Below are 21806 nucleotides of genomic sequence, written 5' to 3' on the forward strand. Positions count from 1 at the left end.
TTTTAATTTTAGTTTCTTAAATTTCAAATCGTGGTTTTAGTTCCCAGAATTTAGTCTATTTTTAAACAATGTTAATACTTGAAGTATTGTAAACAATGTTAAAGTAATTATATTGACTTACTAGATGTCATCTAATTGGATCTTGCATGAATAATAGAACGATTAGATAGAAGAGGATGAGTTCTCAAAACGTGAACAACTCCTCAAATGAATAAAAAGAAAGAATAAAAACGGGTTGAACAACTGCATTGTAAGGATCTGTTCTCTTTTTTCTTCTCCCTATTATCTAAACAAAGGGGTGTTTGGATGAGGCAAAACCATGGTTTGGAGAATAGCTTCTGGAGAATAGATTCTAGAGAGAATAGATTTTGAAAGAATAGCTTTTCTGAAAAAGTGATTCTGATAAAGTGAGAGTGTTTGGATAGTTGTTGTCAGAAGTGCTTTTTCATATATAGAAATTACTAAAAAGGATATATGTATATATATTAATTACATATAAGTTATAGTTCATAATATATGTTAATTTGAAGTAAATAAATAATATTAATAAAAAAACTAATACGTATATATATGAATAAAATAAATAAATATGTTTTTTGCAAAGTAATTTAATATAATAATTAAATATGTATATATATTAATAAATAATATATATTAATGAAATAATTAAAATTAAAACGTATATATATGGACAAAATAATTAAATATGTTTTTCGTAAAATAATTTATTTTGCCAACAAAAAATATGATTATTTCTTATAGATTTTAAAGATGAAGAAATCCGATAATTTTTTTGACAAAATTAAAAAACCACACAAAAAAAATTTCATGTCAATTGTCTTCATAATAGAGGTTACAACGAAATATATTTGTTCAAATATTTTTTTTTCTAACAACACATTACATTATCTGAAAAGAAAAAAGGAAATAAACAGGACATAACTATTCTCGTATAATTAATTTGTTTTTTTTAAAACAATACTCCTTACTAAAATCAAACACAAATATTTCTAAATTTTTTTTTTTGGGCATTCAATGATCAGTATTACATTTTCACTCCTAGCTATAAAATAGCTGAAGCATTTATGAAATTTTTAGGATATGTCCTTCACTGAAATTGAAATTTTTTGTATATGCGAAAAAGGAGATTCACACATATTCAATGACTTTCATTAAGAGAAATTTTAGAATGTCAGAGATAATTTTTAAAAATATATAAAATCAAAAAACTAATTTTAACCACCTTTGCTAATATGTGTTTCAATTAAAATCATCTTTTAAATAGGGCTGAGATGTAGTTAAATTGATATATTTAACTAATGAAAGCTAAAAAAAAAAGGAAACATTATTAAAAAGGAAAGTGATTTCAATATATATTTAACTGATCACTTAGAATGGATAGGTGGCTTTAGCAAATTTGCAATTGCAACAAGGATTGTGCACTAAAGGATGAAAACATAAGCATATTTTTTCACGTCACAATCTTACTGCACCGTATATGGTCACTTAGCTTGGAAAATCTCAGTTAAATTTTGTTTATCTATTTTGATTTTAGTCTGGCTTCTGATACATATGACCTGATGTATGCTTTAAAGGTTTTTCTAATTGTGTTTCGAATCGCAAATAAATGGACGGGCACCGACCACAGAGTAAACATTCACATCTTGAAGGTATATATTCTGTTTCTCCTGATCATCCAGCATATAAAACCGAAATTGCTTTGTGGAACTATGAGACACCGAAATTATTAGAAACATTTTCCTTTTCATAGCAAATAATTAAAGGGATATCTTTGCAAAATCAAACCAACTCAATCGGATGTGGGGAATCCTCAGGGGTCAGGCCGAAAGGAAAGAAAAACAGAAAGAAAATTATCATTTTTACTTCAGGCTTAACTGAAACTCAACATATTGTTTCTGGTTTGTCAATAACATCTGATCGGTGTCAAGCAAGCAACCAACAAAATCAGCCACTATAAGTGAACATAGCATAGGCAACCGGTGAAACCAACATCTGTCTCGGAGAAAAAAAGCGACGCTGGACGGAACCTCTGTTTCAGGAAAAAAACATGACGCTTGACAGAATTTCATAATGCACCAGATCTCCAGCCACAATGACCGACGAAAGAAGACAGCTTACCTGAAACGTTGGATCTGACCGACAGAAGAAGACACGGCGACCAGAGCTTCAGAAGGGGCGATAGTGGAAGAATGATATGTGCTTGTGTTCTTGGCTGAGTGATGGAACCGAACACAGTGACTTCAGATGAACTGACCAGCGACGATACCAGAAATGGAAGGCTTGGATCAGGCAACCCAATACGCGATCTTCTTCTCGGAGGCCGAGAAACACCTCGTCGGCACTGAAATTCCTCAGCGGTTCACGATCTCACAGATGGGATGAAGAGGCGACAGCACAGCACGAATGGGACAAAAGGCGACGGCACAGGAGAACCGATTTCTTCAGCAGGGGCGACGGCACAGGAGAAGGGAAATCTTCAGAGCAGTGGGAGAAGGGGCGACGGAATGGGAGAGAAGGTTCTTCTGAAGGGGCGACGGAAGGGGAGAACTTCAGATGGGAGAAGAGAAATGGGAGCCTTCGAATGGGAGAGGAGGCAATTTCACCATTGGAAGCTACTGACAGGAGTAATAATTACTCCAACGAATATTTTTACTCCTCAGAAGCAGGTCGCCTGATGCTTCCAAAGAAACCAAGGTTTCCATACTGAAAACCATGGTTTTCCTGAAAACCATGGTTTTCAGAAAACAAGGGGTGTTTGGCAAATTTTTTGCCAAACCATGGTTTGGCAAAACACCCAAACACCCCCTAAGTGTCATCTAATAAATCCACATCATCACTTTAACACCGATTGCAATACTTCAACATATTTTAATATTGTTACATTTTTAGGGACTAACATTTGAAGACAGATTAAATTTCAGAGACTAAAATGATGAGTTTAAAATTTAAGGGGCTAAAATCAAAATAGACTCAAATTTCATGAACCAATATATATAAGGGAAAATCTCTTAAGAAGACACTTAAGTAACTCAAATTCTTATTTGGGCCATTAAATTTGCCAAATTCCTAATATATCACTTGACTAAAAAAAGGATTTTAAAATGTTATAAAATGACTTTAATGCCCCTTTCATTAAAAACCAAAAGAAAATTTAAATTAACATGTTTTATTTCGCAGTTAACACATTTTAATTCCAAATTAATAACTTTATATCTCCATAACACATTTGTGTAAGTCTTTAACAAATAAAACTTGATGATAATACAATCTTAATAAGTTCAATTATGAAATTAACAATTTTTAGTTTCATATTAACAAGTTTAAGCCTCCAAAACTTAGTTGCAATAAGTCTATAAATCAAACTTGATCACAATACAACCCTAAAAATTAACATGTTCCATTTCACAATTGACACATTTTGCAGCATTCTAAGTTTTTATTTTAAGATCTAAGTAATATTAAAGGAAAAATTATTTCATGATAAATGAAATTTATCATATTATTAATTGGATAAAACAAATTTATTCAAATGTAATTTGTAAAAGTAAGAGGAATAATAAAATAAAAAGAGAAGGGAAAAGAAATTTTTTAAATGAATGAAATGGCATAATATAACATATTGTAATGTAATATTTTTTATAAAAAAAAAAGAATATGCAAATTGGACCTTGGGCCCATTAGGTTAGTTTACCCTAATATATATACACCCCCTCATACCCCACCACCTTCTCCTTTTTTTTCTTTCAGCAGCAAGCAGAGAGAGCAATGCTTTCTTTTCTTTCTTTGCTCTTAAGGAAAACTTTGCAAATCTTTTTACAAGTAAAACTATTTCTTTTCACAAAACCTCCTTTATAAAAATTGTTCTACTTATTTAGATCTATCTAATGATAGTAATATATTGATGTTTAGAGTAAATTTTTGAAATCAGGATTTGGAGTAATTATTGAGTTTTAAAAAAACATGACCATAGGATTATAGAGTTAGATTAGTAGATAATTTCTATTGGTTTGCTTTTGTTCATTTATTGGTCTAAGATTTTAAAATAATTATTTTAGTTGAAAGGCTTGCTATTTGTAAAAAAATATGATACTTGTACTATGAGATCTTAGATTAAATATTTATGTACATATATTTGAAGTGTTATTGAACTTATGCTGGCTTATTTTTTAGATATAAAGTATCAACAAGATTTTAGGATTTTAAAAATATAATAATTTCATACTTGAAAATTTTGGAAAGTTTTATGCAAGTAAATAACTTGAAGGATTAAAAAGGAGCATTTTGGGTTTTTTTTTTTTTGAAAATTATAATGTACTAGTAGAAAGACTTAATTATGGGTTATGAGAGATATGAGACTTCTCTTAGAATTAGAAATTTTAACTAAGATATACAAATATAATGATAAATTATATGTAATAAAGTTATTTAATTTGTATATGTTAAATTGTATCTATATTATTTTGTAGATTTATCTTGTACTTCAAAGTGTGTGAAACTTGTGCTTTTGTTCTTTAAACTTGTAAGAGTAAGCTAAGAGTTGAGGTAACCGGAGTTAATTTATTTTATATACATGATGTGGATTATAAGATTTTCTTAACCTAAGTGATGTGGATTATAAGGTTTTCTTAACCTTCTTTACCTAACTAAATTATGAAACCTGCGTTTATGATTAAAATATGTATTTTCATCTATGAACTTAGTAATGTAGGATGTACGTTAACTCAATACTATTAACTTGTATTGCTCTGATGTTTGTAACATGTTATAAAACGAAGTTGATTTTATGTTGTCAAATGGAAGATTTATGTTGTTTGTTATTTATTAAGATTATTATATTGTGATTATACATTGGGGTCATAAATAGAGATTGGGATTTGTTATGTGAAGATAACTATTCATGAAGCTTGCGCGGCATTGCCAGCACTATCAATCATAGTGTTTAGCCCTATTATTAGACTCTTGTAGTTCTTTTTTTTTCCTAGCCCGTAATTGAGAATGAACTCCTGAATAGACACTTCTCTCATCATAATCCATCTTGGATGGTGTAGGTGTGGAAGGGTGCCTATTGACTTAATGTGAGTGATATGTCCTTTGGTCGGGTTACTCAGCACGGAAATTTAGGGCCTTTGTCATGGAGTAATAAGGAGAAACATGGAGAATGGGATGGGCATTTATATTGTTGTGGTTTACTCCATCTTTAGTTATACATTCTATCTTTTAAATATTTATTATGGTACAACTTCACCGACTTACTATCCTGTTTGTATATGTTGTAAATTGATCACTAGTTACTGGGACTTAATATCTCACCCCGTTGTTATTCATTGATTTTCACGAGAGCCATCTATTTTGGCTCGACATAAAAGGAAGCAGCTAAAGGCATAGGTACACATAGCCCAGTAAGCCTCTTGTGGCTTTAATTATATTGTTGTATATTAGCACATAAGACTTATATTTTGTGTTGACTCATGTTTACTTTTGTTTGACTATTGGATGAATATATCTATGAAAGTGCTGTTTGAAGGGCCGGAAGCCATAGGTTTCTGTTACATGTGACTTTTTGGCGGATCACACTTGGTTATTTTGGAAACTCATAAGTTGATGACGATTTTAATTATGTTGTGATATTAGGATTAGACATTTGTATGACTTGTGGGCTGGGCTAATCCTTGTATTTTCTATACCCTAAGTCTTATTGTGATGGATGCTTATGAAGGCTTGGGGATAGTTATTGTGCTCTCGGTTCTAATTATAATCGTTGTTGGACTTAGTGGGTGTTCTTGAGTGTCCTTACTCGCATGTGATATTTTTAAATGAGTGAAACTCTACAATCTTGGTAGCATTTTAATACTCTACTCCTATTCTTTTCTACCATGGTTAACTTACTAAGACTATTTTATAAATTTTTGTAACAAGGAAAGATCTTTTTCACATTTCAATTCTAAAACACACTTGCAATAAGTCATTTTAAATAAAAATTGATCATAATATAACCTTGAAAATTAACGTGTTTTATTTCATAATTAAACCTGTTTCAATTTTAAATTATAATTTTTTGTCTTCACAACACATTTGTAATAAGTTTTTTAATATACAACCTTGAAAAATAACATGTTTAATTTTGTAGTTAATACAATTTAATTCTAAATTAATAATTTTTTGTCAGAATTGAACTATCAAGATTAAATGAGGAAGATTTAACACAAAAACTAACTCGTAGTCCCTCCTTGATCGATTTTCCAACTTTGTAATAGTAGAAGTTATGTTTTCCTCATTCAGATTTCTTACGCAGCACAAGAATGATAAAAAAAATCCCAATCTCTGTAAGTTTCTAATAAAAGGAGCATTAAAGTCTTTTTATAAAATTTAAAAATCCCTTTTTGAGCCCTTATTAGGACTTTAACAAATTTAGTGACCCAAATAAGGATTTAGATTATTTAAGTATCTTTTTAAAGAATTTTCCCTATATAAAACAATAAATAAATGTATAAAATATATTTATTATCGTGCCTGGATCCTGGTCATCCCATAAAAGGAAAATAAAGAGAAGTCACCACCAAAATTTAAAAAAAATTAATTTTGAGAACCTAAAAAAGTGTGATCTACGAAAACTGAATAGAGTTCGGGAGTCGATTGTGTATAGGGAAGGTATTAGGCACCCCACAACACCCGTTCAAGAGAACGGTTACTTTAAGTCAACTACTCAAAATTAATATGACCTTTTTAATTATATTTTAATTACCCTAAAAAACTATAGAAACAAAGAAAAAATTTTTATTTGCAAAAAAAATGAAAATTTTTTTTTAATGTTGGACTTGACTTAGGATAAAAACCTAGAGTCTACGTACCCTTTAGAGGGATCAAAACCTACATAGTTCGGGAGTAAAAATGCGTGTCACTTGGTTGGTATTTTTTATAAAAGGTTTATTCAATTAAAAAAGGTGTTTTTGGTGGATTTGTATTTTTTAATATATGAAAACAAACTTTTTTTATTTTAAAAGTATTTTTTGAAGGAAATTTTGGATTATCTTCCTTGCGGAAGTTCCCATAACCTCATGCGGAAGAATAATCATTCGAGCCTGCAGAGGTTCTAAAAACCTCACACGACTCTAAAAAAATATTTTGAGATTACTTGTACATATTAAAAAAAATTTCTATTCTATTATTTATTTATAAAGGTGGTGCCAAACTTATTTTCTTTCCTTTTATTTCAAAAGAAAAATTTGCATAACCACATTGGTATTCTTATGGAGGCTCCCATAGTCTCACACTGTTTACCAATGAATCTAGATACCTGCGGAGGTTCTAAAAACCTCACACAGTAAAGATTTAAAAAAAAGGGCACTTTTGAAAAAAAAAAAGAAAAAGAAAGAACACCCAAAAAAATAAGTCAACATGAAACTCAAATTAAGCATAATAGATGGGAATGAAAAATCATACTTGATGTTCCACTTGTCAATTGGCTATATAAAAAAAACCATATACACATATTGGTAAAAAGATATGAACCAAAAATAGAGTAAATACAAATAAATAAAAAAAAGAAGGAAGTGGATATTGAAATGAGTACATGTGAGGATAAATAGATAAAAGCATATTTCGAATAAATGTGAGGATTAATTAAAATCATGTTAGATCCAACCCTCTAGCCATCACTGCTCCACCTTATAAATGTGATAACAATCACAAGAGCATAGGCTTTCTCTAGGTAGAAGAAAGAAAAAGATGAAAAAAAGGATTTTTTTTTCTTGTTAAGCCTTCTCTCTCTTTCCTCAAAACAACTTATCGTAGTGAAATAAGATGATAAAAGAACTCCCTACCTTGCCGCCTTTCTTCACAGGGAAATTCTAACTGAGTTCGTCTAACCCTTACCCTCCTATTTGTAGGTTTCACTTAGGTTTTTTTCCCATTTTCTCCAATTTTTATTTTTTAAATTTCTTAATTATGACTCATAATGTGACTTCCTATTTAAGTACCAAATCATCATCAAATTGTGATTTTTTATTTTAATTTTTTTTTATTTTTCTTAATTATGGCTCATAATGTAACTTCCTATTTGAGCATCAAATCATTATCAAATTATGATTTTTTATTTTAATTTTCCTTTTTTATTTTTTTTTACTATCATAACTCTAAAACATGTTTCTAAATTGGGGAGCTAAACATCTTAAATGAGAAATCTTTATTTTTATTTTCTGATTTTTTATTTCTCTCCTTAATGTGTTCACCTCACATTTCCTAAGTTGGTTTTTAATTCTTATTTTTTATTTTATTGTCATTTATTGTAAGAGTGATATTTTTCTTTTTTGATTTGTCATACGGGGAACTTCTCAAACTTAGCCTTCAAGAAAGAATCAAGGAAGATATTAATGTTAGTGGCAGTCTCACCCAAGAGGGAGTGAATTGGGTGAGTTATAAAAAAATAATTAAAAAACGAAAACAGAGAGTGTAAGTTTAGGAAGATTTCACCGTAGAGAGAAAGACACAGGGTTTATACTGGTTCGGTCTTAACCACTTGACCTACGTCCAGTCCTTAGAACACCTCTAAGTATTTCACTATCTTCTAAGATTGATCGGGCTCTTGGCGCCTCAGTACAGTAATTGATTCACTCAATCACTCCCTCTTACTTCTCGTAAGGTTACAAACCCACTCAAGAGTCCACACTCTTGAGTATCACACAAATGTAATTAATGATGAGTGAGTAATCTCTCTTACAGAGTGTATAGATGATAAACATTGACGCTCAGTAAATTGAAAGAACATAGTATTGAATGCAACAGTAAATGATCACAGATGGTAGCTCGGGTATTCAATCCCTTCATTAATGCTTCTTTGCGCCTTTTATAGTTGAGGTCGTTAAATAGCCGTTAGACGGAAGAGCTTCTAGCCGTTGTGACTCTGTTTGAGTGTTTTCCTAATTGCAATGGTTTCGCCATTAATGCTTCTGAGCTTCTGACAAAGTAGGTTACAGGCTACGTAATCATCCATTGAAGAGCCATTGGGATTTTCCTTTGTAATCTGCAACAAGACTTTTACTCAATAGGTTGATCTTTGCACTGTAAACCTTAAAGCAAAACTGAATAGGTGATAATATGATTATTCATTATTTTCAGGTGGAATCAAATGTTTGTTGAATATGCAGAATAATAATCTGAACAAATTTGATCGAAGCACTGATCAATAAATATAAAAAAAATAAAAATTAGTTTTCAAAAATACTCTTATTTATAAAATAAAAAGGAGAGCAAGAATAATTAATGTTGTAATACTAACTAATAAATAATAGAGACAAAAAAATAAGAAATAATAATAATAATTGTAGTAAAACTATTAGTATCTCTTATAAAATATAAACAAATTATCTCAATAAAAATTCTCTCAAGACTGAAGCAAGATAATTGGAGACAGACAATTCTATCCTAAAATCGTTATATCCCAACACTCCACATGTTTTAAGCCTTTAACACTTTTGGTCCTCATTTTTGTCAATTAATATCTTGTGCGTTGGTCATAAAAAGCTCTTCTTCAAAAGTTAGACGCTCCCCAATAGATATAGATTAGAAATAGTGTTATATGGGAAAAAGCTCGAATTATATGACTTTTTTTTAACCCTCTTTTATTTTATCTTTTATTTTTCTTTAACTTTACTATTTGCACTTAATATATATGACTGCAAATTATCCATATTCCTATTCTACGTGTGGCTAGACAATCCATCCCATAATGGGAGAAAAAACAAAGGAAGGGGAAAAAAAGAAAATAATAAGAAAAGAAAAGGGTAATCCATCCTATGATTGCATGAGAATATTATGTTTAACATGATAAACCAAAATAAACAATAGATGTACAATAATTTAACAGTACAACCAATCCATTCTTCTTTTCTTAATGTAGAATTCGGGTTTAGGGCTATCGTCCTCAACCATAATCCTACAGAAGACTCCATATTTTAGTATTTGATGTATTTTTGGATGTTGCTCAGGAATCATCATTGCAGCTTAAGATGACCAATTAATTTTCTCAAAAGGAATGGGATAATGGCATTTATGATAAGTGAAGCTAGGTAGATAATTTTTTTCATTACTAGCATTATTTGATGTGTTTGTAGTAGTATAGTATCCAAACACATCCATTATCTATCTTAACCTTACAATGTGAGTTAGCCTCAAGTAGTTTCAATCTATTCTACTTCATTATGATATATAGATTAGTGTGGTTAGATAGAATTGTGTTTTGGTTCATATATTTAATTTATAAAATTTAAGGGTTGGCTTAGGACCCGAATTGAGAATGTAATTTGTTGTCCTTACTACTTAGCACACGTTTGCATTGCAGTTTAGAGAAGGAAACGCGTTGGAATGTGTGAAACGCTGATTTGAAGGAGCCCAACCAATTTTTAGCAGAGACGTCCAGTGCAGCAAAACGTTGACGAGCTACTTCTGAGCATTGAAAAAGTTCGATTATTGTTAAATGAGCATTTAATGTTCATTCAATATATTACCTACCGTATTTGCCCTCCTCCCTCTCCTCACTCACTTTGCTCTTTTCTATCCTTTTTTAGTCATTTTACATTAAACTTATTTTTTTATTAATTATCCAAACATGTTTCAATTTTTTAAAGTGACTTTTTATAAATATCAATCCAAACAAAAATCACATTATACAAACTAACTTTTACTTCAATTCATATTTGTAAAAGTTAGATGAAGTAAAAGTCAATTTTGCTACCGCTAATCCAAATACGCCCTTAATAATCTTGCACCTTCATGTCCTGCTTATGTACTGGGTCACTAAAGTCAAACTCTAATTCATTGTAATACTGGATCCATGATTAAAGCTACACACACACATATATGCCAGGAAGAAAATTTCCTCATAAAACACAATCACCACACCAACTCTCATGATACAATCCCTCGCTGTCACATCCAGTATTATGGTATTTAGGGATAAGGAATATTTCTAAATAATCAAGGGCCAAAAGTGATAAAGAGAAATAGAAGAATTTTTTATGGAATTATTTAATGGTGATTTTCCAAGTTAATTATAAAAGTTTGACTAATTAAAGAAAATTGGTCAATAAGTAACAATAGAAAAATATTTCCAAGCCTAAGAAATTGAGAAAAATTAAGGATAATATTCCTTGAGAATTATATGATGATGAATAATTAGTTTTATGACCAAATTGCCCTTCGAGAAATTTCAAAAGAATTTAAAAGCGATTTAAACTAAATTGAAACTTCTTGTTTGGAAAATTCTAAATAAATAATTTTAAGGTAAGAAAAATTTCAACAAAAAAAAATCTTATGATGCCCTAAGGAATTATAAGAGATTATGAATTAAAAGGAATCCCTCAAATATTTAAGATATTCCATAATTTCCATGACAAGTAGAGAAGTCTCAATAAAAAAGAAAAATAGTTTTTCTTTTTATCTAATTAATGAGAATTTGAGATTGAGATAAAAAGGATTTTGGGAAGAGAAAAATGAGGAGAATAAATTATGGATTTGACAGAAAATAATTACAGAGACTAGAATATTGTAATTATAAAAAATAAATTAAACCCGGAGTAAAAATGCACCGATAAAGTGAAGACTATAATCTTTCACTTTACTTGGTCTACAAGTTGCCACTTGTCAAGCCTCTAATAAATAGTAACTAAACTTTCCAAGTGTTAAGCGTTAAGTGAAGAAGATTTTAACTTTTGAAAATTAATTTCATTTGAATTAAGTTAATTAAGAGAGACGTTACAAGAAGGAATAGGGAAATGACACTTGGCAAATCATTAATGTTGATTGTTGGGATATTTTGAGCCATTAAAGAAGAACTTCTTCCCCCTAAATTCAGATTGCATTTCGGCCTAGAGGGAAAAGAGAGAGAAAGCAAGAGTGATCTTGTGAAGAGATCAAGGAAAAGTGTAACGTACAAAAAAAAATAATAAAAGAAAATATAATATTTAATTAAAATAATATTTTATTAGTAAAAAAAAAAAAAACCAACCCCCTTCCACGGAGAGTTGAAAATTGGGGGGTGGGGGCAATTAATGAAGAAGGAAAAAGAAGGGGGGAGGGACGACTGCAGGAGAAGTAGGATGAGGTATAGGCAGAAGAAAATCAAGGAAGGAAATTAAATGCGAGGATTTTAAATACCTGCAACCTTTGTCTTCCCTTCATTACTTGCGAGAAGTAGAGAAAGAGAGAGCGAGAGGTAGAGAGGAAGAGAGAGCGAGTGAGCTGAGTTGCAGAGGATGTCAGTTTTGGAGATCATTCAGGTACACAAAACTACTTCTTTTTGTAAAATTTTCTTTATGAATATTTTCTATATATTTAGAGTTTTATATTATTAGTATCATTATAATGTTTGGAGAAAATTTTACCGTTTGAGCATAGAGTAAATATAGAGTTTTGACAATATTTGACCGTAGAAATTTAAAGATATATTATTAAAAAATTTTAATCGGTTTATATTTGTTTATTGATGGTTTTGGGAATTTTAAATGAAGATTTTAATTGAAAAAGTTGTTATTCAAGACTTCTAGAATGTTTTTACCGATTAAATTTAAGTTAAATAATTTATTTGAGTTATTTAATATATTATTAATATTTTAATCGGTTAGAATATCGAGTATGTCAAAGATATATTGTTGAAATAATTTTTGGAAGTATAAAGAATTGTTAATTGAGAATTTTATAAAAATTAAAATTTATTTATACTTCAAAGGAATTCCTTAGCTCAGGAAAAATTTTAAATGGGACTATAATAAATAGTTGAGATTTTAATATAAAATATTTATATTGTAAGAAATATATATTTATTTAAGTTATTAAATTTAAATAGTCTTATATGTAAATTATATTTTCAAAATATTATATTTATTATAAATAGAAAAATTTGGGAGAGTTAATATATTTATGTAATTTTGGTTTAGAGGGTAGTCTTAGAATTTTAAAGTAGTTTTGGAGTAGTTCTGAGTTTATATTAATAAATATTTATGTGCAATTTTGTAGACTCTTAAGAATTTTAGAGTAATCTTTGTGTGAATATTTGTAAGCTAAAGAGTACCAGGTAACTCTGAAAATTCTTTCTTGTACATGTGAATTGTGCATGATTATATTGTGGATCTACTAATTATTATATTACTGAAATATAATATTATGATTTTTTGTAAAATAAATGTTTTGGTATGTTACCTGATTTTATTAAGATTTGTTGCGAGTAATTATGATCAATATTTAAATATATTAACAGCTATGAAATTATCATGAGTTACTGTTAAATGGTGTATGAATTTTATTACTATCTTATTTTTAATAATATATTTAAGTGATGTACTGTTATTTGCATATGACATGCATTGTTGGGTTAAGAATAGAAAGAGATTGCATGGATATAAATTACCACGTGGTATGCCATCACTCGATACACAGTGGATGGCACTTGTCAAGGCCTCTTCTTCCATGTTTTTCTTTGGCCGGGAATTCATTAGAGCTGTGGGACATGTGACACCTCCCTATTCACAAAGGAGGGGAGTCATAGTCTGAGTTTGAGCTCTATATTTTTGGCCGGATATATCTCTAGTATTGGTAAGCTTGGAATAATTCAGTGGGATTAGTTCCTATCGGACTATGTGTTAGTCTATGGCTCCAGTCAGCGATATAAGGGTGGACGGTGATATAAGGGAGGCAGTATATTGCATTATTTTTGGATATATTAGAAAAATGATATTGGTATATTTTGGAACAAAAATGAAATTGAATTGAATGTATCAAATCTGTGATTTTTAATATATTTATATACACACATATAAACAGATTTTTGGTTTATCATATATGATTTGCTTGTATAGGTTAGAATTTCAGTAGTTACTGAGATGTTTGATCTCACCCCCCTATATTAACAATTTTCAGGTGAAGGATCTAGTAGGAATCAAGGGAAGGCACTAATAAAGTGAGTCGTGAAGGCTTTTGTGCTCATCAAGCACATGCTATGTTATATTTACATTTGTCATGACTATAAGACTTTAATAGCTTTTTGTTGTTATCTCAGATATTTTAAACTTATGACTTATTTGAAGTGTTAGAAATACATGACTTTTAAATGAAATATTTATCGTGTATATGGATATGATTATGTGAGGTGTTACATTTTTTGTATCAGAGCTACAACGTTCCATGGCTTTTTATTCGACTATAGTGAAATAATTTTCAAAAAAAAAAAAACAAAATTTGGCTAGAGGTTATGGCAATTTAAATATAATAACATGTGCACTTCATTAAAAGTTTATTTTAGTAATGTTGTTTAGTTACCTAGTGGTCCTTGTATTGTTACAAATAGGAAGGGAGAATGGTGAACACTCGAAGGACTAACTCTACCCTAGTTCCACATCAAAATGTTTCTTCTCGTCAAGATAATAATGCTATTTTGCGAGAATTATGAAATGATATTGTGAGCATTGATCAAAGAGTGAAGAGACATGAGGACGAGCTGTTGGCAATCAAAGGTTAGAGTGATAGCCATCAAGAAGAAAATGGCCCTGTTAATGATGAAGCTCCCAGTGACCATCAGTCAATAGGTGATACCCTTAGAGGCACTGAATCGAAAGGTGAGAGCAGTGCACATTCTCAACAAGACCTTGCGCGTATCACACTGCTCTGGGAAAGTTTTAGGAAGTTTGATCCTCCTAAGTTTGAGGGTAGGCTGAATCCATCTGAAGCTAAAGAATAGATCGAAAGGTTAGAGATTATATTTAGAATAGTAATCTGCATCTTGCAGGAAAAAGTGCAACTTGCTGAGCAGCTGTTACAAAAGGTAGCAAGGAAGTGGTGGGACAGCATTAAGCCTTTTGAGAGCGCAGAGATAACTTAGGAAAGGTTCAAGGAAAAATTCTTCCAACACTATTTTCCTAATGCCCTTAGAGCTGATCAAGAAGTAGAATTCTATGCCTTCAAGCAAGGGAACTTAAATGAGGAAGACTTCATTGCTCGATTTCTCGAGTTAGTCAAATATACTACTTATCCGCAGATGCAACCTAACTCAAAATGGATGGCTGATAGGCTACTGGAAAAGGCCAGGCCAGAATTAAGAACAGCTCTGGCACCCTTGGAGATTAATGATTTTGAAAAAATGTGCACCAAATTGCGAATCATTGCTAGAAGAATGAGAGAAGAAGAAGCTGAGAAGAGAAAAGAATCTTATACAAGGTCCGTTCCATTCATGAGACCAACAGGAGGAATTGGTAAGAAGAATACTTACAGCTTCAATAACTCCAAGAAGCGATTTAATCAGCCCTCAAGGAATCAATCTGGTGGACCTTCGAGGAGTCAATTCAGTGGACCCATGAGGAGTCAATTCAGTGGACCTCCAAAGAGTCAGGTCAGTGGGGGACAGAGCTCTTACAAGGGTTCTACAGCTCCTATCACTAGCACTGCCAATAGTCAAAAGTGTGCCAAGTGTGGAAAAGTGCATCAAGGAAATTGTAGTATCTGCTTCAAGTGCGGGAAACTAGGCCACATTTTTAGATTCTGTGAGGAAGGCTCGCAAGGGGTCAATGATACTAGAGCTGCCGTCCCAGGAAGAGTGTTCGCTCTATCTCAACAAGAAGTTGATGCTGCCCCTAATTTGATTAAATGTATTCTCAAACTCCAAGGCTTTGAAACTCAAGCTTTATTTGATTCTGGTGCAACACACTCATTTATATCTGATGATTATGTGTCTTGCTTAAGTATGCATAAGTATGATTTGCCCTGTGATGTGATTGTTTCTACGCCGGCGGGAGTCTCGGTGAAAACTTCTAAAGCATGCTTGAATTGTATAATTGAAATTTGAGGGTAGAACTTCCACTATAGACCTTGTTTGTCTCCCCTTAAAGGGTATTGACTTGATTGTAGGAATGGATTGGTTGTCGGCAAATGATGCCATCCTAGATTGTAGAAGGAAGACCATTTCTTTGTTGGTCTTCTCTGTAGGTTCTGGTAGTCTACAACTGTTGTCTTTAGTGCAAGTTGAAAAGTGTATTCGAAAGGATTATCAAGCCTATATAGTGTTCTCTGTTCACACAACAGTTGAAAAAGGCGTAGAGGAGATTGTAGTGGTGAGTGAATTCCCGGATGTGTTTCCGGAGGAGATAACAGGTTTGCCTCCGGAGAGAGAAGTGGAGTTCTATATTGATCTTGCACCTGGAACTGAGCCTATCTCTAAAGCTCCTTATCGGATGTCTCTATCAGAATTAGCAGAGTTAAAGAAACAGATTGAGGAGTTGCTGGAAAAGGGCTTCATTAGGCCAAGTGTATCCCCTTGGGGTTTGCCTATGCTCTTTGTGAAGAAGAAGGATGGGAGCATGAGACTGTGCATTGATTACCGCCAATTGAATAAGGTAACCATAAAGAACAAGTACCCTTTACCCAGGATCGATGATCTACTTGACCAGCTATCTGGAGCGTCAATATTCTCTAAGATTGACTTAAGATCAGGTTATCACCAATTAAGGGTTAGATATGAGGACATCCCAAAAATTGCATTTAGAACAAGATATGGCCACTATGAATTCCTTGTTATGCCGTTTGGGTTAACCAATGCTTCAGCTGTCTTTATGGATTATATGAACAGAGTCTTCCGACCTTACTTGGATAAATTCGTAGTGATCTTTATTGATGATATCCTTATTTATTCTAAGGATGAGGAAGAGCATAAACAACATCTTAGAATTGTGCTGCAAGTGTTAAGGGAACACAAACTCTATGAAAAGTTGTAAAAATGTGATTTTTGGCTCAAAGAAGTAAAATTCTTGGGTCATGTTGTATCAGATGAAGGTATGTCGGTAGACCTTAGTAAGATTGATGTAGTGTTAAAGTGGGACCGACCACAAAGTGTCACAGAAATCAGAAGCTTTCTAAGACTGACAGGCTACTATAGGAGATTCATTAAAGGCTTTTCGCAGATAGCTATGCCCTTAACTAGACTAACTAAAAAGGACCAACCGTTTGTTTGGACTGAGAAATGTGAAGCAGCCTTTCAGACTTTAAAGACCAAGTTGACCACCGCACCGGTACTTGTGATTCCAGACCCTACACAATCTTTCACTTTGTATACTGATGCTTCTAAGAAGGGTCTTGGGGCTGTATTAATGCAAAATGGTAAGGTAGTTGCTTATGCTTCTCGACAATTGAGGCCGCATGAGGAAAACTATCCTACTCACGAGTTGGAATTGGCAGCAGTCGTATTTGCATTGAAGATTTGGAGGCACTATCTCTATGGTTCGCAGTTTGAGATTTTTAGCGACCAAAAGAGTTTGAAGTACTTGTTTGATAAAAAAAAAACTTAACATGAGACAAAAAAGGTGGATGGATTTTCTTAAGGATTATGATTATGAGTTAAAGTATCACCTAGGGAAGGCAAACATTGTAGCAGATGCTTTAAGTAGAAAATCTATCCATGCAGCCCAATTGATGGTCAAGGAGTGGAACCTACTGTAGGATGTGCAAAGTACACCTATTGATATAATGTCTGGGTTAGTTGCTACCATGAAAGCACTAACCATTGAGAGTACAACTTAGAAGGAAATTAAAATTGCCCAGTTGGATGATGAGTATCTACTAAGGGTTAAGAAAGAAGTTGAACAAGGAAAAGAGTCAAAGTTTAGTATTGGTGAAGATGGGATACTAAGATATAAAGCGAGGGTGTGTCTCCTTAATGATAAAGAGTTAAAGAAATTACTACTTGATGAAGCTCATAGAAGCAAATATACTATCAACCCTGGAGTGACCAAAATGTACCATGATCTAAAACGAAACTGGTGGTGGCCTAGTATGAAGAAAGATGTAACTAAGTTTGTTTCTCGTTGTCTAACTTGCCAAAAGGTCAAGATTGAACACCATAAGCCCCTAGGACTATTGCAAAATCTAGAGATTCCAGAATGGAAGTGGGATAGTATGTCTATTGATTTTATCACAAGTCTTCCTAGAACTCAATCTGGGCATGATGCTATTTGGGTGATTGTTGACAGATTGACTAAATTATCCCATTTCCTAGCCATCAAGACAAATTACTCTTTGGAAAAGCTAGCATAGATCTATGTGAAGGAGATCGTCCGATTACATGGCACACCAAAGAGTATTATATCAAATCGAGATCCACGATTCACTTCAAGGTTTTGGAGATCATTGCAAGATGCCATAGGAACACGGTTGAGGTTTAGCATCGCCTACCATCCCCAAACTGATCGATAAACAGAGAGAACTATCCAAACTCCTGAGGATATGCTAAGAGCTTGTGCAATTGAATTAAAAGGAAATTGGGATGATCACCTTCCTTTAGCAGAGTTTGCTTACAATAATAGCTTCCACTCAACTATTCAGCTGGCGCCTTATGAAGCATTGTACGGAAGAAAGTGTAGATCTCCACTTTGTTGGACAGAATTAAGTGAGAGAAGTTTGATAGGTCCAGAATTGGTGGATTACACAACTCAGAAGATTAAGATGATACAGCAGAAGTTGCTTACTGCCCAAAGCAGACAGAAAAGTTATGTAGATAGGAGAAGATGACCGTTGGAATTCATGATAGGAGACCATGTATATTTAAGAGTCAAACCGATGACAAGTATTGGAAGATCAATTCGAGCAAAGAAATTCACTCCCTGTTTTATAGGTCCTTATGAAATTTTGGAAAGAGTAGGACCAGTGGCTTACAGAATTGCCCTACCTCCACAATTGGCGAACATTCATAATGTATTTCATGTGTCACAACTCAAGAAGTACTACCCAGATCCATCTCATGTGATTGAGCCTGAAGAGATAGAGTTACAAGAGAATCTTACTTTCAAGGCCGAACTTGAATGCATTCTAGACGTTAAGGATAAGCAACTTCGGAATAAAACTATTCGGTTGCTTAAAGTTTTCTGGAAAGGAATGTCTCCTGGGGACGCCACATGGGAAACCGAAGAGCAAATGCGGCGTGATTTTCCTAACTTGTTTGATTAGGAAGAGTTAGCATTGTATTAGTTTTGGTGATTGTATTATGTTGTACTTGTACTTGTACTTATTGTACTTGTGTTGTGCTTTTGATGTGTAGTATAAACATTTGTATTTGTGTCTGTTGCTTGAAGTAAACTCTTTTTCTTTTCGTGTATTGAATTTTGGGGACAAAATTCTTTTAACGTGGGAAGAATTGTAACGTACAAAAAAATAATATTTTATTAAAATAATATTTTTATTAATATAATATTTTATTAGTAAAAAAAAAAAAAGCCAACCCCCTTCCACGAGAGTTGAAAATTGGGGGGTGGGGCAATTAATGAAGAAGGAAAAAGAAGGGAGGAGGGACAATTGCAGGAGAAGTAGGATGAGATATAGGCAGAAGAAAATCGAGGAAGGAAATTAAATGAGAGGATTTTAAATACCTACAACATTTATCTTCCCTTCATTACGTGCGAGAAGTAGAGAAAGAGAGAGCGAGAGGTAGAGAGGAAGAGAGAGCGAGTGAGTTGAGTTGCAGAGGATGTCAGTTTTGGAGATCATTCAAGTACACAAAACTACTTCTTTTTGTAAAATTTGCTTTATGAATATTTTCTATATATTTAGAGCTTTATATTATTAGTATCATTATAATGTTTGGAGAAAATTTTACCGTTTGGATATAAAGTAAATATAGAGTTTTGACAACATTTGACCGTAGAAATTTAAAGACACATTATTAAGAAATTTTAATCGGTTTATATTTGTTTATTGATGGTTTTGGGAATTTTAAATGAAGATTTTAATTGAAAAAGTTGTTATTCAAGACTTATAGAATGTTTTTACCGATTAAATTTAAGTTAAATAATTTATTTGAGTTCTTTACTATATTATTAAGATTTTAATCGGTTAGAATATCAAGTATGTCAAAGATATATTGTTGAAATAATTTTTGGAAGTATAAAGAATTGTAAATTGAAAATTTTATAAAAATTAAAATTTATTTATACTTCAAAGGAATTCCTTAGCTCAGGAAAAATTTTAAATGGGACTATAATAAATAGTTGAGATTTTAATATAAAATATTTATATTGTAAGAAATATATTTATTTAAGTTATTAAATTTAAATAGTCTTATATGTAAATTATATTTTCAAAATATTATATTTATTATAAATAGAAAAATTTGGGAGAGTTAATATATTTATGTAATTTTGGTTTAGAGGGTAGTCTTAGAATTTTAGAGTAGTTTTGGAGTAGTTCTGAGTTTATAGTAATAAATATTTATGTGCAATTTTGTGGACTCTTGAGAATTTTAGAGTAATCTTTGTGTGAATATTTGTAAGCTAAAGAGTACCAGGTAACTCTGAAAATTCTTTCTTGTACATGTGAATTGTGCATGATTATATTGTGGATCTACTAATTATTATATTACTGAAATATAATATTATGATTTTTTGTAAAATAAATGTTTTGGTATGTTACCTGATTTTATTAAGATTTGTTGCTAGTAATTATGATCAATATTTAAATATATTAATAGCTATGAAATTATCATGAGTTACTGTTAAATGGTATATGAATTTTATTACTATCTTATTTTTAATAATATATTTGAGTATATTTATGATGTACCGTTATTTGCATATGACATGCATTGTTGGGTTAAGAATAAAAAGAGATTACATGGATATAAATTACCACGTGGTATATCATCACTAAGTGCACAGTGGATGACACTTGTCAAGGCCTCTTCTTCCATGTTTTCCTTTGACCGGGAATTCATTAGAGCTGTGGAACATGTGACACCTTCCTATTCACAAAGGAGGGGAGCCATAGTCCGAGCTTGAGCTCTGTATCTTTGACCGGATATATCTCTAGTATCGGTGAGCTTGGAATAATTCAGTAAAATGGATTAGTTCCTATCGGACTATGTGTTAGCCTATGGTTCTAGTTAGCGGTATAAGGGTAGACGGTGATATAAGGGAGGCAACATATTGCATTATTTTTGGATATACTAGAAAAATGATATTGGTATATTGTTAGAACAAAATGAAATTGAATTGAATGTATCAAATCTGTGATTTTTAATATATTTATATACACATATATAAACAGATTTTTGGTTTATCATATATGATTTGTTTGTATAGGTTAGAATTTCAGTAGTTACTGAGACGTTTGATCTCACCCCCTATATTAACAATTTTCAGGTGAAGGATTTAGTAGGAATTAAGGGAAGGCACCAATAGAGTGAGCCGTGAAGGTTTTTGTGCTCCTCAATCACATGCTATGTTGTATTTACATTTGCCATGACTATAAGACTTTAGTAGCTTTTTGTTGTTATCTCAGATATTTTAAAATTATGACTTATTCGAAGTGTTAGAAATACATGACTTTTAAATGAAATATTTATCGCGTATATGGATATGATTATGTAAGGTGTCACAAAAAGCAAGCATATTTGGTCTTCCAACTAAAATTCAAGCTTAGTAAGTTGTTTTAAGATGTTCCTTGCTTTGTTTTCTTGAATTGTATGGCTGGAAAATCATTTTTTTGTCCCTTCCTATTGCTGGCTGAAATGGATACAGTGTAGGAAAGGAGGTTTTGTTGTTAAACATGGCTAGGACACTATGATTCAAGGCGGTTTCAATTGGTTTGGTGTTGTTTTGAAAAAATTTTCATGATTGAACTCCAAGAAGTATGGTTCGGCCACCTTCAAAACAGGAACATAGGATGAGTTTTTCAATGTTTTGATGCTTCCGTTGTGTTAAAAATGAAAAATAGTGTAGGATAAACCTAAAGAACAAGTGTTAGAAGCATTAGAATTAAAGTTG

The 21806-nt window shown here is 31.9% G+C and overlaps 2 protein-coding genes across 2 annotated transcripts; both read left to right on the plus strand.

Annotated features, from left to right (window-relative positions):
- Positions 1-15064: 15064 nt before the first annotated feature.
- Positions 15065-15847, plus strand: LOC114755654 (uncharacterized). The gene has a single exon (XM_028944517.1). The coding sequence runs from the start codon at positions 15065-15067 to the stop codon at positions 15845-15847; it is 783 nt and encodes a 260-aa protein (XP_028800350.1).
- A 2762-nt stretch (positions 15848-18609) lies between these two features.
- LOC114755655 (uncharacterized) lies at positions 18610-18996 on the plus strand. The gene has a single exon (XM_028944518.1). The coding sequence runs from the start codon at positions 18610-18612 to the stop codon at positions 18994-18996; it is 387 nt and encodes a 128-aa protein (XP_028800351.1).
- Positions 18997-21806: the final 2810 nt, after the last annotated feature.

This window comes from Neltuma alba, unplaced genomic scaffold, assembly GCF_004799145.2.
Source record: "Neltuma alba isolate B1F8T4 unplaced genomic scaffold, ASM479914v2 tig00010307_pilon, whole genome shotgun sequence".
Lineage (NCBI taxonomy): Eukaryota > Viridiplantae > Streptophyta > Magnoliopsida > Fabales > Fabaceae > Neltuma > Neltuma alba.

Coding starts and splice junctions, on each gene's coding strand:
- LOC114755655 (XM_028944518.1), top strand. CDS start 18,610: ATGACAAGTATTGGAAGATCAATTCGAGCAAAGAAATTCACTCCCTGT.
- LOC114755654 (XM_028944517.1), top strand. CDS start 15,065: ATGGCTGATAGGCTACTGGAAAAGGCCAGGCCAGAATTAAGAACAGCT.